Source organism: Dromiciops gliroides, chromosome 6 (genome assembly GCF_019393635.1).
Source record: "Dromiciops gliroides isolate mDroGli1 chromosome 6, mDroGli1.pri, whole genome shotgun sequence".
Classification (NCBI taxonomy): Eukaryota; Metazoa; Chordata; class Mammalia; order Microbiotheria; family Microbiotheriidae; genus Dromiciops; species Dromiciops gliroides.
In genome coordinates, this window is record NC_057866.1 from 152902695 (window position 1) to 152928166 (window position 25472).

The 25472-nt window shown below is 38.1% G+C and overlaps 2 protein-coding genes across 10 annotated transcripts in view; one reads left to right on the forward strand and one right to left on the reverse strand.

Moving 5' to 3' along the window:
• The window catches only part of NAA15 (N-alpha-acetyltransferase 15, NatA auxiliary subunit), a 93666-nt gene extending 85169 nt beyond the window's left edge, over positions 1–8497 (forward strand). For 3 of the 4 annotated variants that reach the window (XM_043969996.1, XM_043970000.1, XM_043969998.1), the window contains 3 exons: positions 3250–3396; positions 4139–4236; positions 6004–8497. In XM_043969996.1, coding sequence (XP_043825931.1) covers positions 3250–3396; positions 4139–4236; positions 6004–6204 — 446 coding nt within the window. In that variant the 3' untranslated portion in view covers positions 6205–8497. The remainder of the gene's footprint in view (positions 1–3249; positions 3397–4138; positions 4237–6003) is intronic. The other variant, XM_043969997.1, reaches the window with a different exon arrangement.
• Positions 8498–8704: 207 nt separating this feature from the next.
• Positions 8705–25472, reverse strand: part of LOC122730714 (malate synthase, glyoxysomal-like) — a 73415-nt gene continuing 56647 nt past the window's right edge. For 5 of the 6 annotated variants that reach the window (XM_043970005.1, XM_043970004.1, XM_043970003.1 and 2 more), the window contains 5 exons: positions 24991–25083; positions 20205–20277; positions 13030–13097; positions 9373–9503; positions 8705–9251 (listed from right to left, as the gene is read on the reverse strand). In XM_043970005.1, coding sequence (XP_043825940.1) covers positions 9059–9251; positions 9373–9503; positions 13030–13097; positions 20205–20277; positions 24991–25083 — 558 coding nt within the window. In that variant the 3' untranslated portion in view covers positions 8705–9058. Of the gene's footprint in view, positions 9252–9372; positions 9504–11097; positions 11269–13029; positions 13098–20204; positions 20278–24990; positions 25084–25472 lie in introns of those variants that run through there. The other variant, XM_043970006.1, reaches the window with a different exon arrangement.

Genomic DNA, 25472 nt, shown 5'->3' on the forward strand with positions numbered 1-25472 from the left:
TATTCATTGTAATGGGATTTTACTTTAGTACCACAACAAAATGCAGGGGGGCACTGTTAGTAAACTGACCCATTCATGGCTTTATTTCTTTGCAACTGGAAAAACTGATATAGAAACAGGTATTGTGAGAGCCATTGTCAGTATGCCTTGAATTTAAAAGAAACACTGGAACTGGGAAGCACCTGATCGAACTTTTCAGAGAAGATAGGTATTTAGAGCCTGTGTGAAACGGATTATTCACAAGAAGTTACATCTATGCCCAGTTTTGAGACAAGATAGAAGAATCTACTATTTGCCAGAAGATCTTTGGGAACTTATCCCTGAAGTCAACATTATTTACAGGCTATAGGGAATTGGAAAAATTGGAAATTGGAGCTCTAAGAAATAGACTTGGTATGACAAATTTTATGGAAAGTTCCTAGAATTTGCATCAGAAAATTGTACATCATGGATTAAATCTGCAAATTTGAGACAAATTTAGGAGTTATTGAAAGTACTCAGGTGATTTATGAGTTATATTTCACAACTCAGGAAAATTTTAAATCAATCATGCCAGGGGGGTAGGCTTTGGAAATCTTATGCTGACTTTTGAAGTGGAATGGAAAGAATCTGGAAAATCCACAATTCTTGACGTAGACTTTGCTTCAAAGGACAAAACTTAAAGTATCCATGTATGAATTAATTTTGCTACAATTGGGGGCTGTCTTCTGGAAAAAGAGGACGATATGGACTAGATAAGGACATATTTATAAAGACAGTGAAGAGTGAAATAAAAACCTTTGGTTACCAGAACTCTGGTGAGCCTTTGAAGATTAATTTGGAATACAATCCACCACAAAGAAAATAGAGGAGTAGTATGCTAAGAGGTAGTACTATAATTAGGTATTTGCAGAACATGAACAAACCAATGGCTGTGGCCAAACTTGGAAGAAGCAGCAACAACAAAAAGATACTGCAGCACAAGACTCAAGACATTCACTGTAGTGAATCTTGACTAAATTTTTTTAAATATCACTTGGTCTACTTCTTTCAAGCCACATATTCTGGGGAAGGTCAGTGTTTTGTTTTTAAACAACCAAACCTTCACTAAATTCCTACTCTGTTGCCTCAGTGTGATACATGGGTAATCTTTGGTTCTCAAAGGGTAAGGTCCTAACATGCTGGAAGGGTTTTGCCCGGTGATGTGCTGTGCATTTCTGGCCTGTGAGGATTAGCCTGCATAAGTCTGGAGGCTTCTTAGTGGGTTTGCCAAAGCAGCTCAGCCTTGATTTACTGAATTGTTGATAATTTGTGATCTTCGTCGAGTGCTCTTGCTAAATCATGGATCTTGGAAGTATTGAACATAAACCGATATTAAAACCTTATTTAGAACTACCATTAAGAAAGTTAAATAAGGACAACTCTTCTGTTACCTTTGTCTCGTTTCGTTCTTCCTCCATTTCTGCTTTGTGTACTTCCTGCCTCAGGAACTTAATAGCTATGTGATTCTGTGTGCAGCTAGGTGGCGCAGTGGATAGAGCACCAGCCCTGGATTCAGGAGTACCTGAGTTCAAATCCAGCCTCAGACACTTGACACTTACTAGTTGTGTGACTGTGGGCAAGTCACTTAACCGCCATTGCCCTTTTAAAAAAAAAAGGTGATAGTACTAGTACCTCATAGAGGTGTTGTGAGAATCACATGGGATAATTATATATAAAATGCTTGGCAAACCATAAACCATTATACAAGCCAAAGTTATTATTAAAAATAGTTGTGTGTATACAGTTCAGCTTCCTTTGTGTCACTGAATATCAATTTTTTTCTAGGGAAGGGGTTTAGGGTATAGGTTACCCTAGAGACTTATGATTTTTACTGTGGTAAGAACTTGTGGTGAGGAAATTCACACCTTATTCCCTAATCTTGAAAACTGTAATATAAAACTACCCTACAAGGGACCTAGCTAAGAAAATATAATTGTTACTTGCAAAACAATTAATTTGATTGCCCATATATTACAAAAGTTGGAGTCTACTCTGAGTAGTTTCCAAATATATCCAGAATATGATTTAGAAATAACTTTAGCCCTGTAGAGGTAATTATATAGTGATGCACTTATTTTTTTTTTTTTAAGTGAGGCAATTGGGGTTAAGTGACTTGCCCAGGGTCACACAGCTAGTAAGTGTTAAGTGTCTGAGGCCGGATTTGAACTCAGGTACTCCTGAATCCAGGGCCGGTGCTTTATCCACTGCGCCACCTAGCCGCCCCTAGTGATGCACTTATTAACAAATCCTGGAAACAGTTTCTCTACAATGAAGTGTAGTTTACTTTTGGTGTTTGTCTTTTAAAATTTTATACTCTGTGGAGCTTAAACAACCAAGGATCACAGAGAGGAGGGTTGAACTTTGAGACTTTAGTGCTGGTACTATCAGATATGTCACTGACCTGTCTTCTCTGAGATGCCTTCCTCCATGTAGGTATCCTTCTGTAGTGGATTCACAAGCTACTTGAAGGGTGGTTTTTAACTAGAACAAGACATCTCATTTTATACACCTGGCTCTTGGTTTATCAGGAATTTTATCCTAATCAGAGACTGATCTTGAGCAAATCACTTCTCTGAGCCTGCTTGAAAATTAAGGATCTTAGATGTGCTTTTGAATCTTCAAGGCCTTATATTAATCTCTAATGTGATTTTAGATTATTCTGCTAATGTGAATCCTTTAAATATTTCTACATAACATAAGTATATCACAGTGTGGCCCAGCATGCTGGGCTTAAAAGTCAAGAAGGCCTGGTTAAAATCCATCCTATGATACTCATAAGCTGTTTGACTCTCAATAGGTTACTTAACCCTTTGTGCCTTAGGCATCTCCCTAGGATTTATCCACTATGTCATGGATACAGTTTGCCCTTGGTAAGGACGGCGATGTTCTAGTACTGGGAGCTTTTTTTTCTAGGCTTTTCTGAATTCATGTTTAAGTAGAGGTAACATTGGGTAGAACACTAGGCTGGGCATGTCTGACCCTGGCTATATACCTAAAGCTCTCTGGGAATCTCAAACAGGCTCCTTAACACCATAAATTTTAGGCAGATTCCTTGTAGAGGGAGTTTCCACTCAGGCAGAATCATAGATCCTCATTGTAAATAAATCTCATTAAACATTTACTCTTCAGTTAAAACTGTTCCATTAGTACCAGTAACTAGGGTCACAGAGCTCTACACATCATGCCCCTATTTGCACTGCTCAGAGAACACTTGTTTTGTTTGCTCAGCAGGGTCTGAAAGCAAAGACCTGCCCGATGCAGTGAGGACAGTATTAAAACAAGAGATGAACCGGCTTTTTGGAGCAACCAACCCAAAGAACTTTAATGAAACTTTCCTGAAGAGGAATTTTGATTCATTGCCACACAGGTTATCAGGTAATTAACTCATTTTCATTCTTATTGGGACCCATTGCTGCCTGTAAGTTTGCAGTCTTGGGGTAAGTTTGTGGATTAAGTACCTGGTTGAGGGATATGGGAGAAACCTCATATAACAGGAATGGCATTTTTTGAATGTTTCCTACCAAATTTCTGCCACAAATCCAGAACTTTCCAAGCAATGGGATTCTAAGTTTTTGAGGTCAGAGGCTTAAAATAATCAAATATTAATATAAATTTGGCTACAGACCATGTAAAGTAAAAACTTATGTTGGAGTGTTTAAATCCATTTATTTTTGTGCACATGGATTCTTACCTTTTGCTTATTAGATTCCAGTAGCAGGTAAAGTTCAGGACAGTGGTTCTGATGGTCAAAGCTGAGTCAGTATAGGGCAGGGGTTTTTGTGTGTTTAACTCTATATATTCTGTCCATTGGCTCTGAAGTGCTGGAACATTGTTTAAGTCTTTGGCTTTCTTGGTGTCCCTGGCTGAAAAGGTTAATTAATGGTTTTGTTTACCTTTGTGTACTCTACTGTTGAACTAAGTTTTTAACTTATATTTTAGCAGAAAATTTCTACTTCTCATTAAATAATCATAAGATGATTGAATAAAGTAAAAAATTAGTATCTCTTGGCTTTCTTTTTTCCTAATACTGTAATAGCCTCACACCTTTAGTTTTGGGGGCTGGAGGATAGTTTTAACCTGACATGAAATTCTAAGATGTTTCTTTTATTCTATTTAGCTGCCAAAATGGTATATTACTTGGATCCTTCTAGTCAAAAGCGAGCAGTAGAGTTGGCAACAACACTTGATGAATCTCTAACTAACAGGAACCTCCAGGTAAAGATTTTTTGGTCTCTCTTTAAAGCTACCTTAATGTTCTCTTCTTTTTACTAAGAGATTTGAATTCCCTATTGTTTACACATGTGAATTCTTTTCAAAATATTGCTTATTTTGTTTTTGTTAAATGTGTCAGGAATAAAGAAAAATTAGTGTAATTAATCTTGTCTAACACTTTATTCAGAATAGCTAAATTCTTGTACAGACTATGCCCTGTCTTCACTAATTTATAAGTACCCATTATATAGATGGAAATATCTTGGAATTTCACAAATAATTAAATTGCAGTTTATGCTCTTGCTTTATTGAGTAGGAACCAGTAGTGATACACATTTTTAAAGTGACATGTATAAGGAAGGCAAGGCAGAATATATCAAACTAGCAGTATCCTTCACCATGGCAGTATACGACCTTTAATCACAAATTTTCAAATTCTTTTTCCTTGCTTAAGCCTTCTTGTTGTTCAGTCTTTCAGTTGTGCCTGACTTTACATGACAGAGTCCATGGGGTTTTGGGGTAAAGATTCTTGGAGTAGTTTGCCATTTCTTTCTCCAGTGTGTCTCCATTTTATAGATGAGGGACTGAGGCAAATAGGGAGGGGATAAGTAATTTGCCCAGGGTCACATCGCTAGTATGTATCTGAGATCACATTTGGAACCAGATCCTCCTGACCTCAGACTTGGTGCTGTATTCACTCCCATTACCTAGTTGTCCCATTGCTTAAGCCTTATTGTTTATGAATTTGTCACATTCATCACATGTTCACAAGGTTAAACGAAAATAATGTCATACATTGTATGCCCCCAAAATCAGACTGGGTTTCCATTTCACTATAGTTTAGGCTTTTCAGTTTACAGAAGAAACAGATGTCCAGACAAGCTTTTATCAGTTGTTGAAGATGTTTTTTGTTTTTAAGAGGAGGCTGGTGGAGAGGGAGGCAGTTCTAGTTCTCAAGAATTAAATTGCTATGGTAATATGGGAACAAATTTTGTAGTAATAGCAAGACTAAGGTTAAAAGGTTAGTACCTACCATAAGTTAAAAAGCTTAGAGAGCGAAGTCATTTAGAAAAGACTAAAGTGTAAGGCAGAGTGACTTGCCCAGGGTCACACGGCTAGTGTTAAGTGTCTGAGGCCGGATTTGAACTCAGGTCCTCCTGACTCCAGGGTCGGTGCTCTATCCACTGCATCACCTAGCTGCCCCTGCCCAATATTTTAAAGAAGGAAAAGGTGAGAAAATGCAAACCAGTATAAATTGGCTGGAAACATAGGTTATTCTTTGGGGTTTGATGTTAATGATGAATTTTGCCTCCTATGAAATGAGGACTCTTCAGTAAACAATTAACTGCCTTGCAATATCTGGTTCCATGTGTCAATTTTATTTTTGTTATGTAGTACTTTTAACAAGTCCAAGATATCCTTTAAGTTCACATTTTTTAGAAGTGTATTTTTGTTTTATCTTCATTTTATTTTTTATTTATTTTAGTAAAATTTAGAAGACTTTTATAAGACTTAAGCTTTAGTAGTGCAACTCTAAATCATTTCAGTAAGAAAGCACGTTAGTTGACAGGTTAAAGGTATGGAATAGATAGCTAGAGATGCTGAAAACTTTTGCTTTAAATTTAGCTCTGAGGAAACTTGGAATGCTTATGGGTGAGAGATTAAGTGCACACTTTCCTAAATGTGCATCCTTTTTCATTTCATTAAGTACAAAAAAGAAACTTATTCTGTGTTTTTATATTGTAAATTACCCTTTTCCCCTTCTCTTAGACATGCATGGAGGCCTTGGGAGCCTTGTGTGATGGGAGCCTTGGAGACTGTAAAGAAGCTGCTGAAACTTACCGAGCAAATTGCCACAAGCTTTTCCCCTACGCTCTGGCTTTCATGCCTCCTGGCTATGAGGAAGACACCAAGATCACGATAAATGGAGATAGTTCTGCAGAGACTGAAGAACTGGCCAACGAAATTTGAGCCCCTTAAGCAAATGAAACGACTTTGGACCATATCTAGTGTATAATATTTTTGTCACGCACCTGCTGCATTGCTCTAACTTACACAGAATGGAAGGAGTCAACGTTTAGCCTTCAAATAGTGTTTTATGTTTTTTTTATCCTGCTGAAAAAGTATATCTATGAAATATCTAACATATTACAGGATATAGGTTCAGTTTCTTAAAAATTAAAAGCTGCTAAAATTGAGAGAAAAAAATACCTTATCCTCTATCTACCTACCCACCCATGTTTTTAAACTAATTTATATGAAATCTGGAGGCTGTTACAGCTAACAAAGCAGGTGTGTGGCAGAAATATTACTTTAAATTTGTCTTGTGAGATTACTATATCTCAGACAGCATAAATGCTGTTTTAGCACTGGATTCTTTCACTGAGCACAAAGAGTTGTTGGGGCTTTAGCATCTGACTGGTTTTGATATGGGGTTGATCTGACCATAGGAAGTATGCAATGTGAATCACTATTTACAGATAAATCTACAACAGATGCTTGATGTTGTAGTGAATGGGACAAATAGATACCAAGCAGAATTATTAAGAAACATAGGGTGTTCAATAAGCTTGTTGTGTCTCCAAAATTCACTGTACATGATCAGTTTGGTGTTCTTGTACCACAGTTTTTAACTGAAGGAACCAGTTAGAACAATCTCAATTTTAATTAAAAACTTGAAAAAAATAGTTAACATTGCTGTCCTGGGGCAAGCCTTTCAGCATTGTTTTGGCCAAACTTAATAAAACTGTAATGCAAGAACCAAATGCACTGTGATGTGGCACCAACTAATTAATTAAAAGGAAGTTTGAATTTCACCCCAAAGTGAAAAGAGAGAACCCACCATGGCTTGAAGGTAATGAGCAGAACTCCTTACTACCATTCAATGACTGATCAAGAGACTAATAGTTAAAAACCTCAGCAGGCCTTGTTCACGTTATGCAGAAAAAAAAAAAGTGCTGCAGTTTAGATACCTCTGGAATTTTTCCACAGTGTCACAGGTTTGTAATACTTGAAGCCCTACATTTCTAAGAATATATTTCTTGCTCAGTTGTTTCAGGCAAGCCCAAGACTTTGTAACTTTTAAAGGGCCCAAGATTTTTTTTCAATAACAGACCAGCTTCTTATTCCTGCAGTTACAGATGTAATTTCCTTTTTGTTGTCAAACATAAGGTACCAAATATGATGCAATAAAATGTTTTGAAAAACAGTTGTGTGAATATTTCAACTAATAGGTATTGGGCTTCTGTGAAAATACACAGATGGAGACAGACACAGGTGCAAGTCAGAGGTAATACAATGTGCTGTACAGTTATAACATTGATATGTTAATGCTGGTGCAAATGGAAGCTTTATGTAGTATATTAAGTGCTGGTGTCAGGAAAATTCCTAGATGCAAAATGTAGTACTGCTTGGCATTACAATCTATCTCAACGAAGGCTAGGGTGGCAGCTAGTACTGTGAACTTAATTCACCAATCTTAATTAAGGGGAAACTGAAGCCTGCTATGTAAATGATTTTGATTGATAAAATGAGCCTTAATATGCTAAACCTATGAAACAATGAGAACTAGCCTTGGGCTCTACAGTCTCTCATTAATGGCCTTTGCAGTATCTGAGCAAATAACAAGATTGAGTAAAAATGAATAGATTGTATATACACTTTACATTTTTGTGGTACTTTTAGTTTATAGAAAGTCAGTTCTGAGGAGGGATTTTTCAGGAAGACTTTGACTTAACTCTTGTCAAATGAACTGTTGGGCTAAAAACCAACTTTTGCCTAGTCCATTAATCTGTACTTACAAACCACATCTTAATGGTATAAAAAGTACAAACCGAATCCCATTTTTTGTTTTATTTTATTACCTGGCCCAGTCTCAGGAACATCTTGAAAGATGACAATGTATTATTGTTTTAAAAAAAAAAAAAAAGAAAAAACTTCTCCTCTGGCAACTTAAGTTCTCCATGTTGAGAGAACTGGTGTGCTACCTCTGCCGCAGATGAGGTGCTTGAGGAGGCACCAGCCATATGATGGGGGGGAGGGTGTGAATTATGTTTAAACTCTATTGTATATTGAATTGAAATTCATCTATTGTCTTGACTGTAAAAATGGCTGTAGATTGTCTTAGAATGACCATGACTACTCGTAACTCTTACTGCAGATCCCACCCTTTAAGAGAGAAATTCCTAATGTGTATATTGTAATCCAACTCAATCTTTACTGGAACAATTGAATAAATCTTATATTCTCTTTCAGGTTTACTTGATATAGTGCATAAATTGTTTAGGGTCTGAGGACCCTGACTTCCTTCATTTTACATCCAGACATTGCCCCCAAAGCACTGTAATTTAAATATTATGTGTATGTATACCACTTTGCTATGAGGGGTGGTAATTCCTCACATTTGACTCATTCGTGAATTTGGAATGACATGACAGGGAAAGCAAGATGGAAAAAACATATACTTTCAATCTATACTGAGCACCTTAAGTTTATTGCTGAGAACTGACGAAGTTTTTTGAAGGCCAATGTCATTTTAACCTACATGGACATTAGGAAGTACTGATTGTTTTCCTTTACATTCAGCCATACCATTTTATCTAATCTTAAAAACAAAACGAAATCCTTACAATTCAAGAGAGGGTTAGTACTTGACCTGATTTTATTTTGTGACAGGTGACTCAAACATTTTAAAAGTGCCTATTGGTGTAAGCCAGAGGAGAAAGTTAAAAAGTGGAAAAAAGTTTAACCTACTGCATTTCAAATAGTCAGTGAGGGTAGAATTTCTGTCAGTGAAGACTTGCTGGCTTTGTCAAGCACTGGCTCTTTACAGCCTAGATTTGGTTTGCACTGTACTATGAATAGCAACTACAGCTGTGGAATGAAAGCTATGGTTGTAGGAAGATGATACCAGGAAAGTATGGTCCAGGTTTAAGTAGGTTGTGATGAATTCAGGGAAATCTTTTTTCTGTACAATTTCCAGGAATATTTCAGTTGCAGTGTGCAGCAGCTGTTTTGCTCTAGAAAGAGACAGAAAAGGCAGGATATTGTGCTTTCTTGAGAGATGCATAAAATCAGTGAGTGCCTTTTCTTACACTTAAGATTAGTTGAATTTAAGAGATCTCATTTAGTGAGACTGACCTTTCAGATTGACAGTAATAGTCTTGTAGTTCATTCTTCAATTCCTTCACTAAGTTGTGAACGAGACTCCTTGACACCACCATTCTCTCATCATCTTCTAATTTAACTCTATGACGAATCCACTGCCATACCTGAATTAAAACATAGGCTGTTTTCCCCCATCATTCAGAGTTCTAAGGATTAAGTGTGTATTTTTTCCCAGTATAAAACTCAAAACTACAAAGTTTTATTTGAAAAATTGGTAAATCTGCCATGAAACTAGCATCTTCATATCTCATTCTGAATCTATTCAGCTGAGTGAAAAATTAATTCAGAAATAAGGTTTATTGGAAATAGCTTAGCTTGGAAGTGACTTGGATTCAGATCTTAATTTCAACCATGTGGGCAACTCCCATTGTGGATATACTTTCCACATTGGAAGCTCATCTGTAATTTATAGTCAGAGAATTGAGGACACAAAAGACTAAATAGCTTACCCATGAAGTTATCATTAACCAGAGTATGTATAAAGACAACTTGACATGTCTTCTAAAGGCACTGAGGCCAGCCCTCTGTCAATAAACTATCCTTGATTGCTTCTGGAAAGGGAGTACACTAAAATCCCTTTTCAAGGTAATTGATAGGGGGAAGAGGAAAAAGAGACTTAAGTATTAAATAACCTGCCATCATTCCCAGGCACTATGCTAAGCACTTTACAAATATCTCATTTTGTCCTCACAACTGGGAGGGAAGTGCTATTGTCCCCATCTATTTAAAGAAGCAGACAAAGGTTAACTGACTTGCCTAAAATCACACAGATAGAAGTATCCAAGGCCCAATGTCTTCCTAGCTCCCGGCCCAACACTATTCACTTCATTCCACTCTGCCAGTAACTCTTGGTTACATGACCGGTTTAAAACCATAGGCAGCTAGCAAAAGTTAAATCAAGAGGGGGCAAAGTCTATGTGATAAGGTAGGAGGGGTTACAAGTTCTCATTTGCATTCCTATCTGCCTCCTGAAGAAGTGTTAACTTGGGCAAGCCAGTAAGAAAGAAAATGGTTAACAATTAGATCTTTAATTGATTTTTTAAAATATCTGAGGCAGTCTTAAAGAACCCAATAGTACTTCTAATCACCCTGAACTTGTAAAATATTTTGTAGGACAAGGGCACTGCTTTTACCAACCTTGGCACCCCCACTAATTTCTTGTTTAATCCAATTAGCATAAATCTTTCCCACCTCCCCCTTCAGTCACTGTCCCAAAAAGACACAATGAAAACCTCCTATCACAAACATACATAGCTAAGCCAAACAAATGTTTGTGTTGGTGAATCGTGTTGAATCACGGTCGGTCATTATGATGATCAGAAGGCATTGCCCAAGTCTTTAAAGTTGTCTTTTTTTTTTCACTGGCCTGGAAACTGGATTTTGGCTATGAGGGATGTTCCTGGGAGCTTTCGTGTAGGGACTGATGGGTTCTCAGAGGTCTGTACAGTTCTCTTGTGACATACTGAAATAAGTCCAGGCTTTTTTGGGGGTCAGGTAATCTGTTCTTAAATCATGTCTTCTAGGTAAAGATCAGTTATTTTTACTGTGAGATACCTTACATTTTCTTACATTTTTTTTTCAGTCTTTTAAAATTGTTATTATTTCTGGTCAGCCAACTCACATTTCTTATCTACTATGTGCCAGGCACTGTGCTAAGTGCTGGTGATTGAAAGAAAGGGAAAACAGTCTCTGCTTTCGAGGAGCTTGGTTTAATGGGGGGGGGGGGGAGATAATGACAGTGTGCAAACAATTACTTACAAAATAGGTATCTATAGGGTAAATTAGTATTAATTTCAGAAGGCATTAAAATGAAGGGCTCTTAAAGGCTTCTTGTTGAAGGTGAGACTTGAAGGAAGCCAGGAGACAGAGCTTTACAGGTATGGGGAAGAAGAGATGAAAACACTGAGTTAGAAGATGGGAGTGCTGTGTATAAGGAACAGCTTTTATTTGATACATCCTAGTTTTTTGGGAGTTTGATGCTGGGGCAAGGGTTTGCACCAGAAAGCTAAGCCATTAATTCTCTTTTCAAATTATGCTTCCATAGCTCTCATTTCTCTTCCAACTTTTTCTCTACAATGCATTTAAAACTTTTTTTTTTTTGGAGGGGCAATGAGGGTTAAGTGACTTGCCCAGTCACACAGCTAATAACTGTCAAGTGTCTGAGGCTGGATTTGAACTCAGGTACTCCTGAATCCAAGGCCAGTGCTTTATCCACTGTGCCACCTAGCTTCCCCTAAAACTTTTTAAAAACTTGTTTCATGTCTTCAAAAAGTTCTAGTTGAACCTATACCCAAGTTGTGTTTTCTTTCGAGGCTTTGCTTGCAGATATTTTGAAGACATTCTCTTCTAGGTTTCTATCTTCAGTGTCCCTGCTACCATAATAGCTTTTTATGGTGGGATTCTTTTTGTGTTTGCTCATTCTTCCAGCCTATTTCCTCACATTGGACCTTATGTTAGGGTTAGACTCTACACAATTCTGGAGGGAATGAATGTCTGGGCTGGTCTTGCTGCTAATTTCTCATGATATTTAGGTACTGTGTTCCAGAATCTAAGGGACAGTTCAGACTGAAGACCTATTAGGTCTTTCAGTGCTCCCAAAATGGTCTTATCCAAAGCAAAATGTGATGGCTACTCTCCCTGGTCTGAGATCTGCAAATTCCTGGCATAGATGTCAGTCTGAGTAACATACCAGTGGGCTTGCTCCTGTGTGAAGGTCAGTAAGCGGCTGCTAGATTCAGCTACTATCAGCTAGATAGAAAGACCTGATGGCTCAGAGTGAAATAACTACATTGGTCTGGTATTCCTGCCCTGGTTATTCTGCTAGAGGCTTCAGCTTGGACTAGAAGCTGGAACTGAGTCTCTGCTCTACTCCTAGGGTCTGAACCACATAGTTACTGCTTGTTTATGAACCTGTTCCAAGCTCAATATGCAACCTAGGGCCTGCAAATGAATGTCACCCCTATCAATACCTATGTCCTAGACCTGGAATTGGGTCCTAAGAAGCTCTACCTGTTTTTGCATCCTGGACAAGTTTAGGCCCCTCTTTGCTGGATCTGGAACCTGTTCTTATTCTGGCACAGAGCTTTCCTCTGCAATGCTCTGTTCTCAGTGTCCTCTGTTTCTCTATGCTGACCTGGGCTGAAAAAATGACTTGGGTTTTCTGATCAGAATTTGGTCTGGTTTATTTCCTAGCTCTTTTTGGAGGTGCTGGGAATGGTCTGAGCTCATGGTATGTTTTCTTGCTACTCTTCCATCTTGGCTTCACTTTTACTGGACTTCTATCTGGTAGTGGCTAGTGGTCTGATATCAATAAAATGGTTTGTTTTTTAAAGTGCAAGATCAACAACTGACTTCCTCTTGCTACAGGGATCTTTGGAAAGCACAACTAAGCAAGTCCTAGCCTAGATTCTGTTCCAGGGCGATCGTGTAGAAACAGAAAAGTGACTGCCTAATGAAGTTGGAGAAGTTTCCAAAGTTAACCTTTATTTCACTGGTTTCAAACCACCCTAAAAGTCATACATTTAAAGACATTTCATGTCAGTTTCTTCTTGTTCCCTAACCATCACCTTTATGAATTGTTTGTACAACTTTAGCAAAGGCTGCAGTTGAATGTGTAGTGGATTTAAATACCTGTGACCTGGAGATCTCTGCTGTTGCTGAATCTTCAACTTGACCACGGTAGTAAAAATGACCTTCTCCTTTAGGAAGAACATGAAAAATGATCAGACTTAGAAGACATTTTGGATCATCCTGATGCTTATTTTCACCTAATAGTTGTAGTGATCTCTTGCCCAGTGTTATGAGGACCATTTCTCTACATCATTTAATCAGTGGTGACTATCTTCTCTTCCCATCAGTTTCATAAAGTTAGACTTTGAGAAGTTTATGACTTGTTTATTTTCTAATGCAGACATACTCTCTACTGTACCAGCTTAATGCTTGCCAGTCAGCTGCAAGCGGAAGGAGTTTATGAGTTCTGCATTCCCTACAAGTTCTTTAAACCAGAGTATTTACAACTAAGCAGTATGCTCCTGATGGTAGCTTCTTGCAAACAACTGATCCATTGTGGCCCTCTGTTGCATGGTAAGGAACTGAAAATTCCTTTGAATTTTAGGATCCAAATTTTGGACCACCAAACTTTGGTCATTTAATTGAAATTGAAAATGGGTCATTTAAATAACAGATCACAAAAAGTAAAACTTCCAGACTGACCACCTTCTCCACCCTTTCTTGCTACTCCCTCCATTTCTGCTCCCAATTCCTTTTTTGCTCTCTCTTGCTATTTGGTCTCATCTGGAGCTTGGTGCCAACAGGGCAGCAAAGAAAGTTCCTGGTTCTTCTCAGACTTTTGACCATATGCACTGATGTTTCCCACTAATTCTGATAGCCAAGATAATTATATATTTAAAAGTACTTTGGTTGCTAATATAAATTTTAAGAATCCTTTATTGCAAGCTGTTTTGTTTTTTTCCCCTCCTTTTTATTTAATTATATCAGTCTGTTGAACTGAATGCATTAAGGGGGCTGATGGTTGACTTAAGAAGCAGCTGTAAGAAGCTCAAATACTTTATTTGCTTTTTTTTTTGGAAAACGTATTTTGCTACTTCAGGAACAGGATTGTTTTCTTGCAGTTTTAGAAGCACTCCATTCACCCTGTGTCTCTGTTCTTCACTGTGCTCACATGCTCTTGAGAGGATATCAAAAAAACAAAATGAAATTGTACTATGGCAGACATTTAACTCCATTTCTATGATAATTTAAGGTTAACAATGGATATTTTTTGTAAAGACAGTAGGCATGCCATAAATATTTGTGAATACTAACATATACTAATAATTTCAGTCCACATGGTAAACGATTCACAAACTGTTAATAACCATAAGTTTCTGTTAGAGTAAAACATTTCCACTTACCTGTTGATCTGGGGAACTGGAGCAAGTAAGTGATGCAGGGTTTTTGTTTATTTCTTTTTGTTTGTTTTGTTTTTTTTCAGGGCAATAAGGGTTAAGTGACTTGCCCAGGGTCACACAGCTAGTATGTGTCAAATGTTTGAAGCCAGATTTGAACTCAGGTCCTCCTGAATCCAGGGCCAGTGCTTTATCCACTGCACCACCTAGCTGCCCCTTTTTGTTTATTTCTTGCAAGTAAACTGCCTTGTATGATTACATCTCTGCCCCAGATGGTAAAAACTCCTAAGTATTATTACCCTTTGTTCATATGAATAGAAAAGGACACTGATCTAGAGACTAAAATTTGGATTTCTGTCAACTAATTCCTGTGGATTTTGTTAGTGTTTGTGAGAAGACCATGTCTAAAGTTGTTGATTTAAATAGTCCTTGTAGCAAGCAGCTGACTTAATACCAGAGATGTCCCTGCCTTCTCAAGTACTTGTTCATTTTGGAGTTGACCGACAGTGACTAAAGTGAGACAAAACACTTAAATTGCCTACCACATTGCAGAATCCTCAGAAGAATGTTGTTGCTTGAATAATGTGTTTTAACAGTTGCCTTTCATCTTTAGTGCCCCACCCCATTTAATTCTTAGGCAGATCAATCTCCCATTCTATGGTGGGGAACAGATGGACTGAGAAGACTGGGAATGGAGAACAACTCTTTGGATGTGGTCTATTTTTTTGGCTCTCTGGTTTGGGTGACCAGGAGAGAAAGCAGAGGGAACCCCAGGGGTGTGTGGCAGGCATGTGCCCTATAGCACTCCCCTACAGCAGCAGAGTTTCACACACAGTGTTCTGTATTACAAGAAGAAAAATCGAGTTCTAGTAATACTGGGTTATTTTTTTCTAAGTCAAAATCGCTAACATCTTAGAATGTTATCAAGTCAAAAGAAACAAGTCAGTACACAGGAAAATGATCTTTTTTTTTTTTTTTTTGCAGGGCAATGAGGGTTAAGTGACTTGCCCAGGGTCACACAGCTAGTATCAAGTGCCTGAGTCCGGATCTGAACTCAGGTCCTCCTGAATCCAGGGCCAGCTCTCCATCCACTGTGCCACCTAGCTGCCCCCGAAAATGTTCTTCTTAATGGCTCCTGATTAGATATACTGGGAACCTGCATTCATTGCATATTTTATTGAATTCTTTTAGGCAAATTGTCAGTCTTCATTTGGACAGCAAAGAAAGGAGTCTGCAAACTAAAAGAAAAAAAAAAAGGGTTTTCCCTCTGAAGATGCAAATTACCCGAACTACATTATCTACCACTGCAAATCCATGCCATCTAGCCGAGTTTGGGTTATCTCTCTGACCAGTGTTTTATGAAGGGAAAGAAACCATTTCTGCAAATATCACAGCGCTGAGGGAGATAAAAGAGGAGAGCTTAAGGACCAAGATGGAAACCCCCAAAACTAGCAGCCAGAAGTGCTTGGCAGCCTGGAAAGAGAAGTTCAAAGTGGTGCCCATCATGCTTGTACAGTGATAACATCGTTACATCAATACAGAGCCCACTGATGAGGCTTGTAAGTGGTACGGGGAGACAACAGTCATTTCTGCTACCTTGTTTCTTGCCCATGTTCCTATACAACTCAGACCCACTTTTGTGGAGGGAGATGATGACCACTGCGACATAAGGTAACAGTCATTCTGAAGATGGTTCACTCTAGTACAGTATTTCTCTGGCAGATTACATTTTATCAGTTATGCCTAAAATATTGTCAGTTTCCATTATAGAACCTTAGTTGATTCATCTGTGACAGATTAAACGCTCATTTAGCATTTATTTTTCAGTTTACGCAACTGCTTAGGGTAGAGTTCTATATGTGCTACTTAATAAGCTGTATAAGGTATTATTATGAGAAGTTAACACACTTAGTTTATCAATTCCTGTATCTTGAATAGACACTACAGATGAACCATGAACTACGCCCACAACAGAAGAGTAATTGGTGAGTACTGCATATGATTATGCTCCAGAAGAGAGTAGCTCCCTGCCCATATATCCTCCCATGAATGATGTATAAGCTGTGAATCACAGAAAACTTTATCAGAAGAATTGAGGCTGAGTGAACCCAAGAACAATGAGAAGACCAGCCAGTACAGATGTGCTGTGGTGCACTGCTAATGAGGATCCTCCAAAGAAAGGGTATAGAAGTGGTGTTAATGACCAAAAAGGGAGGTGCACTAGGCATATATATAACAAGACGAAGAGAGACACAACACAAGAACAACCAAGAATGGGGATGTTACTAACAAAAACATTAACACCTAGAACACTTGATGAAGTTTGGAAGGGTCCTGATCAATAATGGTGCAAGTAAGGAGAACCCAAGTGAGGTCACAGATCCATGAAAATAACAAAGTAAGTGTAAAGTAATGTTTCTTTTTATGCTTTTCAAGCTTTAAGAAGTATCTTTTAAATTAGAGTGAGTATTCATTTTCTCTATACTAGCCATAAAAATTAATGATTTTTTATGTTAGGATCATATTTCCTTTTAGGTCTTTATCTTGAGGCATCCATTTTTGGATATGTCCAATATAGTAATTAGTTTTGCTTGACTAGCATTTTTTTTTTTTAGTGAGGTAATTGGGGTTAAGTGACTTGCCCAGGGTCACACAGCTAGTAAGTGTTAAGTGTCTGAGGTCAGATTTGAACTCAGGTACTCCTGACTCCAGGGCCGGTGCTCTATCCACTGCGCCACCTAGCTGCCCCTTGACTAGCATATTTTTAAAAATAATATTTTATTTTTCCCCCAATTACATGGTGGATGTTTTGTTTGTTTGTTTTTTGAGACAATAGGGTTAAGTGGCTTGCCCAGGGTCACACAGCTACTAAGTGTCTAAGGCCGGATTTGAACTCAGGTACTCCCGACTCCAGGGCCGGTGCTCTATCCACTGTGCCACTTAGCTGCCCCATAAAAATTGTTTTAACATGTAGTTGGGGGGGGGGCAGCTAGGTGGTACAGTGGATAGAGCACGGGCCCTGGAGTCGGGAGTACCTGAGTTCAAATCCGGCCTCAGACACTTGACACTTACTAGTTGTGTGACCCTGGGCAAGTAACTTAACCCCCATAGCCCCACAAAAACAAAAACAAAAAAGAACAAAACAAAACATGTAGTTTGGGGATGGGAGTGGGGCAAGTAAGTGATACAACAGATAGAGCACTGGCCCTAGAATCAGAGGACCTGAGTTCAAATCTGACCTCAGACACTTAACACTTACTAGCTGTGTGACCCTAGGCAAGTCGCTTAACCCCAATTGCCTCACACACACACACACAAAATTAACATTTAAAAAAGTTTTGAGTTCCAAGGTATATTCCTCCCTCTTTCCCCTCCTCACTTCCTGGAATGATAAGCAATCCAATATAAGTTATGCATGTACAATCATGTAAAACACTTCCATATTTGACTACCAGATTATTTTTTCGGGAGGGTGGGGGGCAAGGAGGAATAAGTGACTTGCCCAGTGTCACACAGCTAATAAGTGTCAAGTGTCTGAGATCGGATTTGAACTCAGGTCCTTCTGGATCCAAGGCAGGTGCTTTATCTACTGTACCACCTAGCTGTCCCCCTGACTACCAGATTCTTTTTTTTTTTTTTTTTTTTGGGTGAGACAATTGGGATTAAGTGACTTGCCCAGGGTCAAACAGTTAGTAAGTGTTAAGTGTCTGAGGCCGGATTTGAACTCAGGTATTCCTGACTCCAGGGCCGGTGCTCTATCTACTGCATCACCTAGCTGCCCCACCAGATTCTTAACAAGAATTTTGTTTCTTTTTCTACTGGGAGAAGTGATAGAAAAATAAATTATCATTAAAAAATAAAATTTAATCAAGCCTTCATCTTGCAGACAAAAAAGTTCTAATTTTAGTTTTTCCTCATATAGTAGCTCCTCCCTTTTCCCTTTAAATGTGTTTCTTTGGTTCTTCTACAACTTTGACATTTTCCTTGAAGTAAAGATGATTCTATACAATGTTCCAGGAATGAACTTCCCAGAAGTTTGGTGTGAAGGCAAAATATTTTCTACATCAGTTCAATAGATTACCTGATGATGTCCACCATTTCACAGATCCTTTTGGCTACCTTAGCCCATTAGGTTATTATCTTCAAGTAACCATCTAAGTCCTTTGTCTAGTTATTAAAAGTTTGGATTTTGATTATTTGACAAATTATTTTAACTTCATACTTGCTCACAATGAAGCTCATCTGCTTTGTGTTTTCACAGTGGAAAAATCTATCATAAGATTATTGCTATAAGAATGGCTGAACAAACTGATATATGAATGTAATGGAATACCACTGTGCCATAAGAAATGATAAAAAAGACAGTTTCAGGAAAACTTAGGAAGACTTGTATGAACTAATGCAAAACGAAGTGAGCAGAACAAGAAGAATTTGTACAATAATTACATTGTTAGGACAAACACCTTCAGACTAAAAAAATATGATCGACTGTAAAGACCAACCAAGATTCTGGAGGATGAAGCATCTTCTGGCAGAAAGGAGATGGACTCAGGGTGGAGAATGAAACATGTTTTTTGAACATGGCCAATTTGGGAATTTGTTTTGCTTGACCATGCTTATTTGTACAAGTTTTTTTTTTCCCTTTTTTTAAAAAAAATTTCTTTTCAGTTGGGGAGAAAATAGAGTTTAATTGAAAAAATAATAGTATTATTAAAGAAAAAAAATTATTCCCTTTATCTTTGCATTTTGTTATCCTGAGGGAGTTAGTATGATCAGTACCTGCATCTCTTTCTTTTTTTTGTTTTTGGTTTTTTTGGCCGGGCAATTGGGGTTAAGTGACTTGCCCAGGGTCACACAGCCAGTGTCAAGTGTCTGAGGCTGGATTTGAACTCAGGTCCCTGGGGCCAGTGCTATATCCACTGTGCCACCTAGCTGCCACTGTATCTCTTTCTTGCAGGTTACTTATAAAAAATGTTCAAATACTGACTCCCCAAACACAGAAGCAGTCCCTTTGTTCCTTGGTTCAGAGGAACATACAATGAAACTACTAATTCTTTTTGAAGAGAAATAGATCTAGATAATAGAAGTACAAACAGATGAGGCTGTAAACTTAAAACAAACACAAATGAGCCCTTAAAAATCCTATTTACATTTTTTCTAGTCATTAAAGTACCAATTTATCCTCCTCTTTGTTTCTTAGACATGTTCTGGACAAAACAGTTGTGCAATTTCTATCTGCCTCAGTTCTTAAAAGTTTATAAAAGAACATTTGCAATATTTCATAAACAGTCCTCACCCAAAATTATTAAAAAACAAAAAAACTTAATACACAATCACACAGAAAGTTAAAACAGTGTAACTAAAAATGTCAGGTGACAGCAATGATCTAAGTCCAGAGGTAGTGGTAGTGAGTCACTATGAGAGACCAAAAAGGGGATAATGATGGGTCAAGAAGAAATGTGTAGCAGATTCTCTAAAATTAAAAAAGACATTTACTCTTTATTTATGCAGAAGTACCTTTTTTTTCTTTCCAGGATTGTTTTTTGTGTAACTAATTGAGTAGATAAACTACAAAAATAAGGGAAGTTTTTATTCTTTATGAAGGCATTTCACACTCTGGTTTAAAAGTTAACATTAATCTCACCTCTGTGGGCAAGGTAAAATTCAAAGTGATTAAGATACCTCCCAAGATAACAGCAAATTGGTGGCAGAGAAACAATAGAATCCACAGTCCCCATTTCCCTTACACAATCTTCCCAAGTACACATGTCCATTGCCATGTGTAAGATATTATGGGTTCAAATGAACTGAGCACTATTTACTACAGATGGGTTGAATAACAGGTTCCCAGGTTATATAGTGAGTTTATTAGAACTAACAAAATGATTCTACTCTTACCTTTCAGCCAAGAATATATGAAGAGCACTCCAACAGCAATGTTATACTTCAGGCCATGGAGGGTGACACCTCCCTAATAAGATGGGAAAATGTGTTACTACAATCCAGTTTAAACTCCTAAAAAAAAGTATGAAGTTCTGCTTTTCTCTCTGTCTGTCTGTCTGTCTGTCTGTCTGTCTGTCTGTCTGTCTGTCTGTCTGTCTGTCTCTCAAGGATTTAAGGCTACTTACCAAATTCTGTATTTTTATCGAAGTATGTTTCTCCAAAGTCTCTAATGCAAAGAGGATACGATTACAAATTTGGAACTGGAAAGGGCTTTAGAAATTATCTAATCCGATAGGGGCAGCTAGGTGGCACAGTGGATAGAGCACCAGCCCTGGAGTCAGGAGTACCTGAGTTCAAATCCAGCCTCAGACACTTAACACTTACTAGCTGTGTGACCCTGGGCAAGTCACTTAACTCCAATTGCCTCACCAAAAAAAAAAAAAAAAGAAATTATCTAATCCAGGGGCAGCTAAGTGACACAGGGCACTGGCCCTGGATTCAGGAGGACCTGAGTTAAAATATGGCTTCAGACAGTTGACACTTACTACCTGTGTGACCCTGGGCAAGTCACTTAACTCCAATTGCCTCACCAAAAAAAAAAAAAAAAAGAAATTATCTAATCCAGGGGCAGCTAGGTGACACAGGGCACTGGCCCTGGATTCAGGAGGACCTGAGTTAAAATATGTCTTCAGACAGTTGACACTTACTACCTGTGTGACCCTGGGCAAGTCACTTAACTCTCATTGCTCCGAAAAAAAAAATAACAACCCCTTAGTTATAAGGCTAAATGACTCAAGGTTATAGAGGTTCTAAGTGATTCAAACTCAGATCCTCTGATGCAAATGTGGTGCTTTCTCCACAGTGCCACATTGACTCTCAGTATGATATAGGTCCCTTTACAGTCATTCTTTCAGTGTGAGACCTCTTGGGAGAAAGCTGATTCATAATCTGTTCCCTGCTTGCCTAGGGCAGCAGCCTATTTTCAAACAAGCTACCAGTAATGCTCAACACTCCAGTCTTTCTCTTAGAAAAGTAATGGGCTTGGGGGTGGGGGGGCTGGAGATGACAGGGTGAAGAGGAAGGAGGATTTTGACATTATCACTTTTAAACTACTTTGGCATCACTATTAAGAAAATTCAAAATCCTAAAGTTAAGATGTTATATTGAAAACATATAGCTGGAGAAACATTAAAGAATTTTACTTAAGAGGAGGTAATATCAGAACCCCTGGATATCTTTTTGTTATTGTAAAATAAGGGCTTTATGCATTTTAGTTGAGATAAGGTAAAGTACTTTATAACTGTAAAATGCAACGTAAATGAAGCTAGTTATTGTGATGTGTATGGCCCAGGGCCTGAAGTCAGGAAGACCCGAGTTCAAATTTGACCTCAGACATTAACTAGCTCTGTGAGTTCTAGGCAAATTAACCCTGTTTGCTTCAGTTTCCTCATCTATGAAATGAGTTGGAGAAGAAAATGGCAAACCACTCTAGTATCTTTGCCAAGAAAACTCCAAATACGGTCACAAAGGGTCAGACACGACTGAAATGACTGAACAACAATATCGTGCTCAAAAAACAGTGTCCCTTAAAAAGGTGGAAGGGGCAGCCAGGTGGCGCAGTGGATAAAGCACTAGCCCTGGATTCAGGAGGACCTTAGTTCAAATCCAGCCTCAGACACTTGACACTTACTAGCTGTGTGACCCTGGGCAAGTCACTTAACCTCCATTGCCCCGCCCCCCCCCCCAAAAAAAAGGTGGAGAAAACTAGTACTCAAGGGAAATGCTGAAACAAAAACTTTTTGGATACCTGGCCACCACTTTTTTGGGTTTTTTTTTGGCGGGGCAATCAATTCAATGAGGGTTAAGTGACTTGCCCAGGGTCACACAGCTAGTGTGTCAAGTGTCTGAGGCCGGATTTGAACTCAGGTCCTCCTGAATCCAGGGCCAGTGCTCTATCCACTTTGCCACCTAGCGGCCCCCTTGACTGCTTATTTATTACAAGGATTTATTTGTTTTTGTTTTATTTTGCTTTTCTTTCTCTTGGTTAAATGAGGTAGGGACAGTTAGCAATGGTGATGTCAAAAAAGGGGGGAGGGGGGCAGCTAGGTGGTGCAGTGGATAAAGCACTGGCCCTGGATTCAGGAGGATCTGAGTTCAAAGCTGGCCTCAGACACTTGACACTTACTAGCTGTGTGACCTTGAGCAAGTCACTTAACCCTCATTGCCTAGCAAAATAAATAAATCATATAAATAAAAGAGAATGTTTCATTGTCAAAAAAGATCATTTAAAAAAGGGTGGGGAACATTATAACATTTTTTAAATGTGTAGAAGAGAATAGAAGGAAGTTTCAATAGGAAGCACAAGCTATAAAGTAATGTAAAGTATTTACTTTTTAAAAAACAAGTGGCATAAAATGGAGATTCATCATTTCATATAGCATCTTCTAACTGTGTTCTGTTGTATGTCTGGAAGTAATCTTTTTTGTTAAATTCAGAATAAAAAAAGTTTTATAATACTTGAATTGGTTAAACAAACCAACCAGTTATATTTAGATTATGCCCTTCAAAATAAAAACTATCTAGAGCTGTATGAAAAAATGTTCTAAATCACTATTGATTAGAGAAATGCAAATTAAAACAATTCAGAGGTACCACCACATACCTAGCAGATTGGCTAATATGACAAAATAGGAAAATGATAAATGTTGGAGAAGATGTGGAAAATTTGGAACACTAGTGCATTGTTGGTGGAACTGTGAACTGATCCAACCATTCTGTAGAGCAATTTGGAACTATGCCCAAAGGGCTATTAGTAATAGCACCACTAGGTCTGTATCCCAAAGAGATCATAAAAAAGAGAAAAGCGCCCATATGTACAAAACTATTTATAGAAGTTCTCTTTGTGGTGGCAAAGAATTGGAAATTGAGGGGATGCCCATCAGCTGGGGAATGGCTGAACAAGTTGTGTTATATGAGTGTAATGGAATAGTATTGTACTATAAGAAATGATGAGCAGGCCAATTTCAGAAAAACTTGGAAAGACTTAAGTGGACTGATGTTGAGTGAAGGGAGAACCAGGAGATCATACACAGTAACAGCAACATTTTGTAATGATCAGCTATGATAGAGTTTGCTTTTCTCAGCAATGCAATGATCCAAGACAAGTCCAAAGGACTCATGATGGGAAATACTCTCCACATCCAGAAAAAGAACTGTGGAATCTGAATGCAGATTGAATGTATTTTTACTTTTTTACTATTTTAACTTTCTTTTTCTTTCTTGAGGTTTTTCTCTTTTGTTCTGATTCTTCTTTCACAATATGACTAATGTGCAAATATGCGCAATGTGATTGTATATATATAACCTGTATCAGATTGCTTGCTGTCTTGGGGAGGGGGGAGAGGAAGGATAAAAATTTGGAACTCAAAATCTCATAAAACCAAATGTTGGGGGGGCAGCTAGGTGGTGCAGTGGATAAAGCACCGGTCCTAGAGTCAGGAGGACCTGAGTTCAAATCCAGCCTCAGACACTTGACAGTTACTAGCTGTGTGACTCTGGGCAAGTCACTTAACCCTCATTGCCCCACAAAAAACGAAAAAAAAATGTTGGAAACTATCCTTACATGTAACTGGAAAAAATATTATTATTAAGGGAAAAAAAAACAGAATATGCCCTTCAGTCAAGCTTAACTCCTCAGATGCAGCGGATGGACAAACTTGGTTTGGACAAAAACAAAAACATCACAGCCCTCACTAATAAAATTATTCTGTAGTCAAGTATAGAAACTTCGCTTTAAGAAAAGCTTGTGATCAGTTTGTAAGGCCTTCCTGGAAACTTTGGGAAATCTCATGTTTTAATAAAATATTTTTTGTTGTTCTAAAACAACTAAATAAAATATTTCAGAAGAAAAAATACCAGATGAGCTTTGGTTCTTAAGATATATCAATTACTTCATTTGAATTTCCTTCTTCAAATTGTGTCTTACCTTAGTTTTCATGACCCCACATTATTCTTTTCCAATAACTTCTTCATATGATTCACTGACTCCCTTCTCTTTCACCATCACAAAGGTTTCATCATTGGCTCAACTGCTTTTTCCATTCTCTCCCTCAGAGATCATCTACCTGTGGCTTCGACTACTGCCTGCTTTCAGAGTGAAACCTTCCCTGAAAATTCACTCATCTCCCTTTCCTGAATGCTTGCAACGCTTATTACAGTATTACATAATTTAGCACCTAACTAAATTTTATCTTAAGTGCTCTTTAATTTGTTTCATAGGATCATAGTCTGAATATGGCTGGAAAGAGCCTCAGAGACCACCAGCAACCCCTTCATTTTAAAAGAGCAAAGTGACATGCCCAAAGTTACACATGTAGGAAGAGTTGGGCTGTGAATTCAATTCATATCTCCTAATTTCAAATCAAATTTCAAAATTTGCTTTCCCAAAATCCATGTCTTAAATTCCTTCTGAATAACCTCAACCTGAATAACCTATGCTTAGGATAGGGCCAGGTACTCAGTAAATAGAGCATGGACGCAGTGTGCCAAAAATCGAGTGCAACAACATTATCAGGGAACAGGACAGGAGGATTCTCTCTGTGGCACTATTACTACCTTTTGCATGAGGCTCTGTATTTAGGTTTTCTATCAGCTGCAAGCATGCCCTTCTCAGTCTGATGTGTTATGATATGCATCTGTCTTTAGTCAGGTAATAAATGACTTTACTTAGGTAAATACTTACAGCAGGCATGGTTAGCAGTTGTGTTGCAGTCACGTTCACACCTTCAGGAATGACATGTAACTGATTGGGGCCTCTTGTATGTTCCTTAAATAGCTGTGTCAAAGAGAAATAGATGTTAAAATTATTGTAGTACTGTTCTAGGAAGTCAGTACCTGTATTTGAGAGCCTGTTATAGTTTTTCTATTTTAACTACTTTTTGTGTTTGGTCTTTTATCCCTCACTTGAGCCATATTAAAACAAGATTCTTCTTTTTGTCATCAAATAAGCTATTTTCACCCTACCACATAAAAGATTTTTTTCTAGTATAAAAGAGTAATTATAATGAACCCACACCCTTGTCCTGTGGAGCTCTGTTCTTTATAATAAGATTGACTGCTCAAGACCTTTCTCCCTAATCTGGAGGTTTAACAATTTGTACATGCTATTTTGAAATAGGATGGTACCCATAAAATAGGACGTGATTACAAGCATTGTGTTTAGCA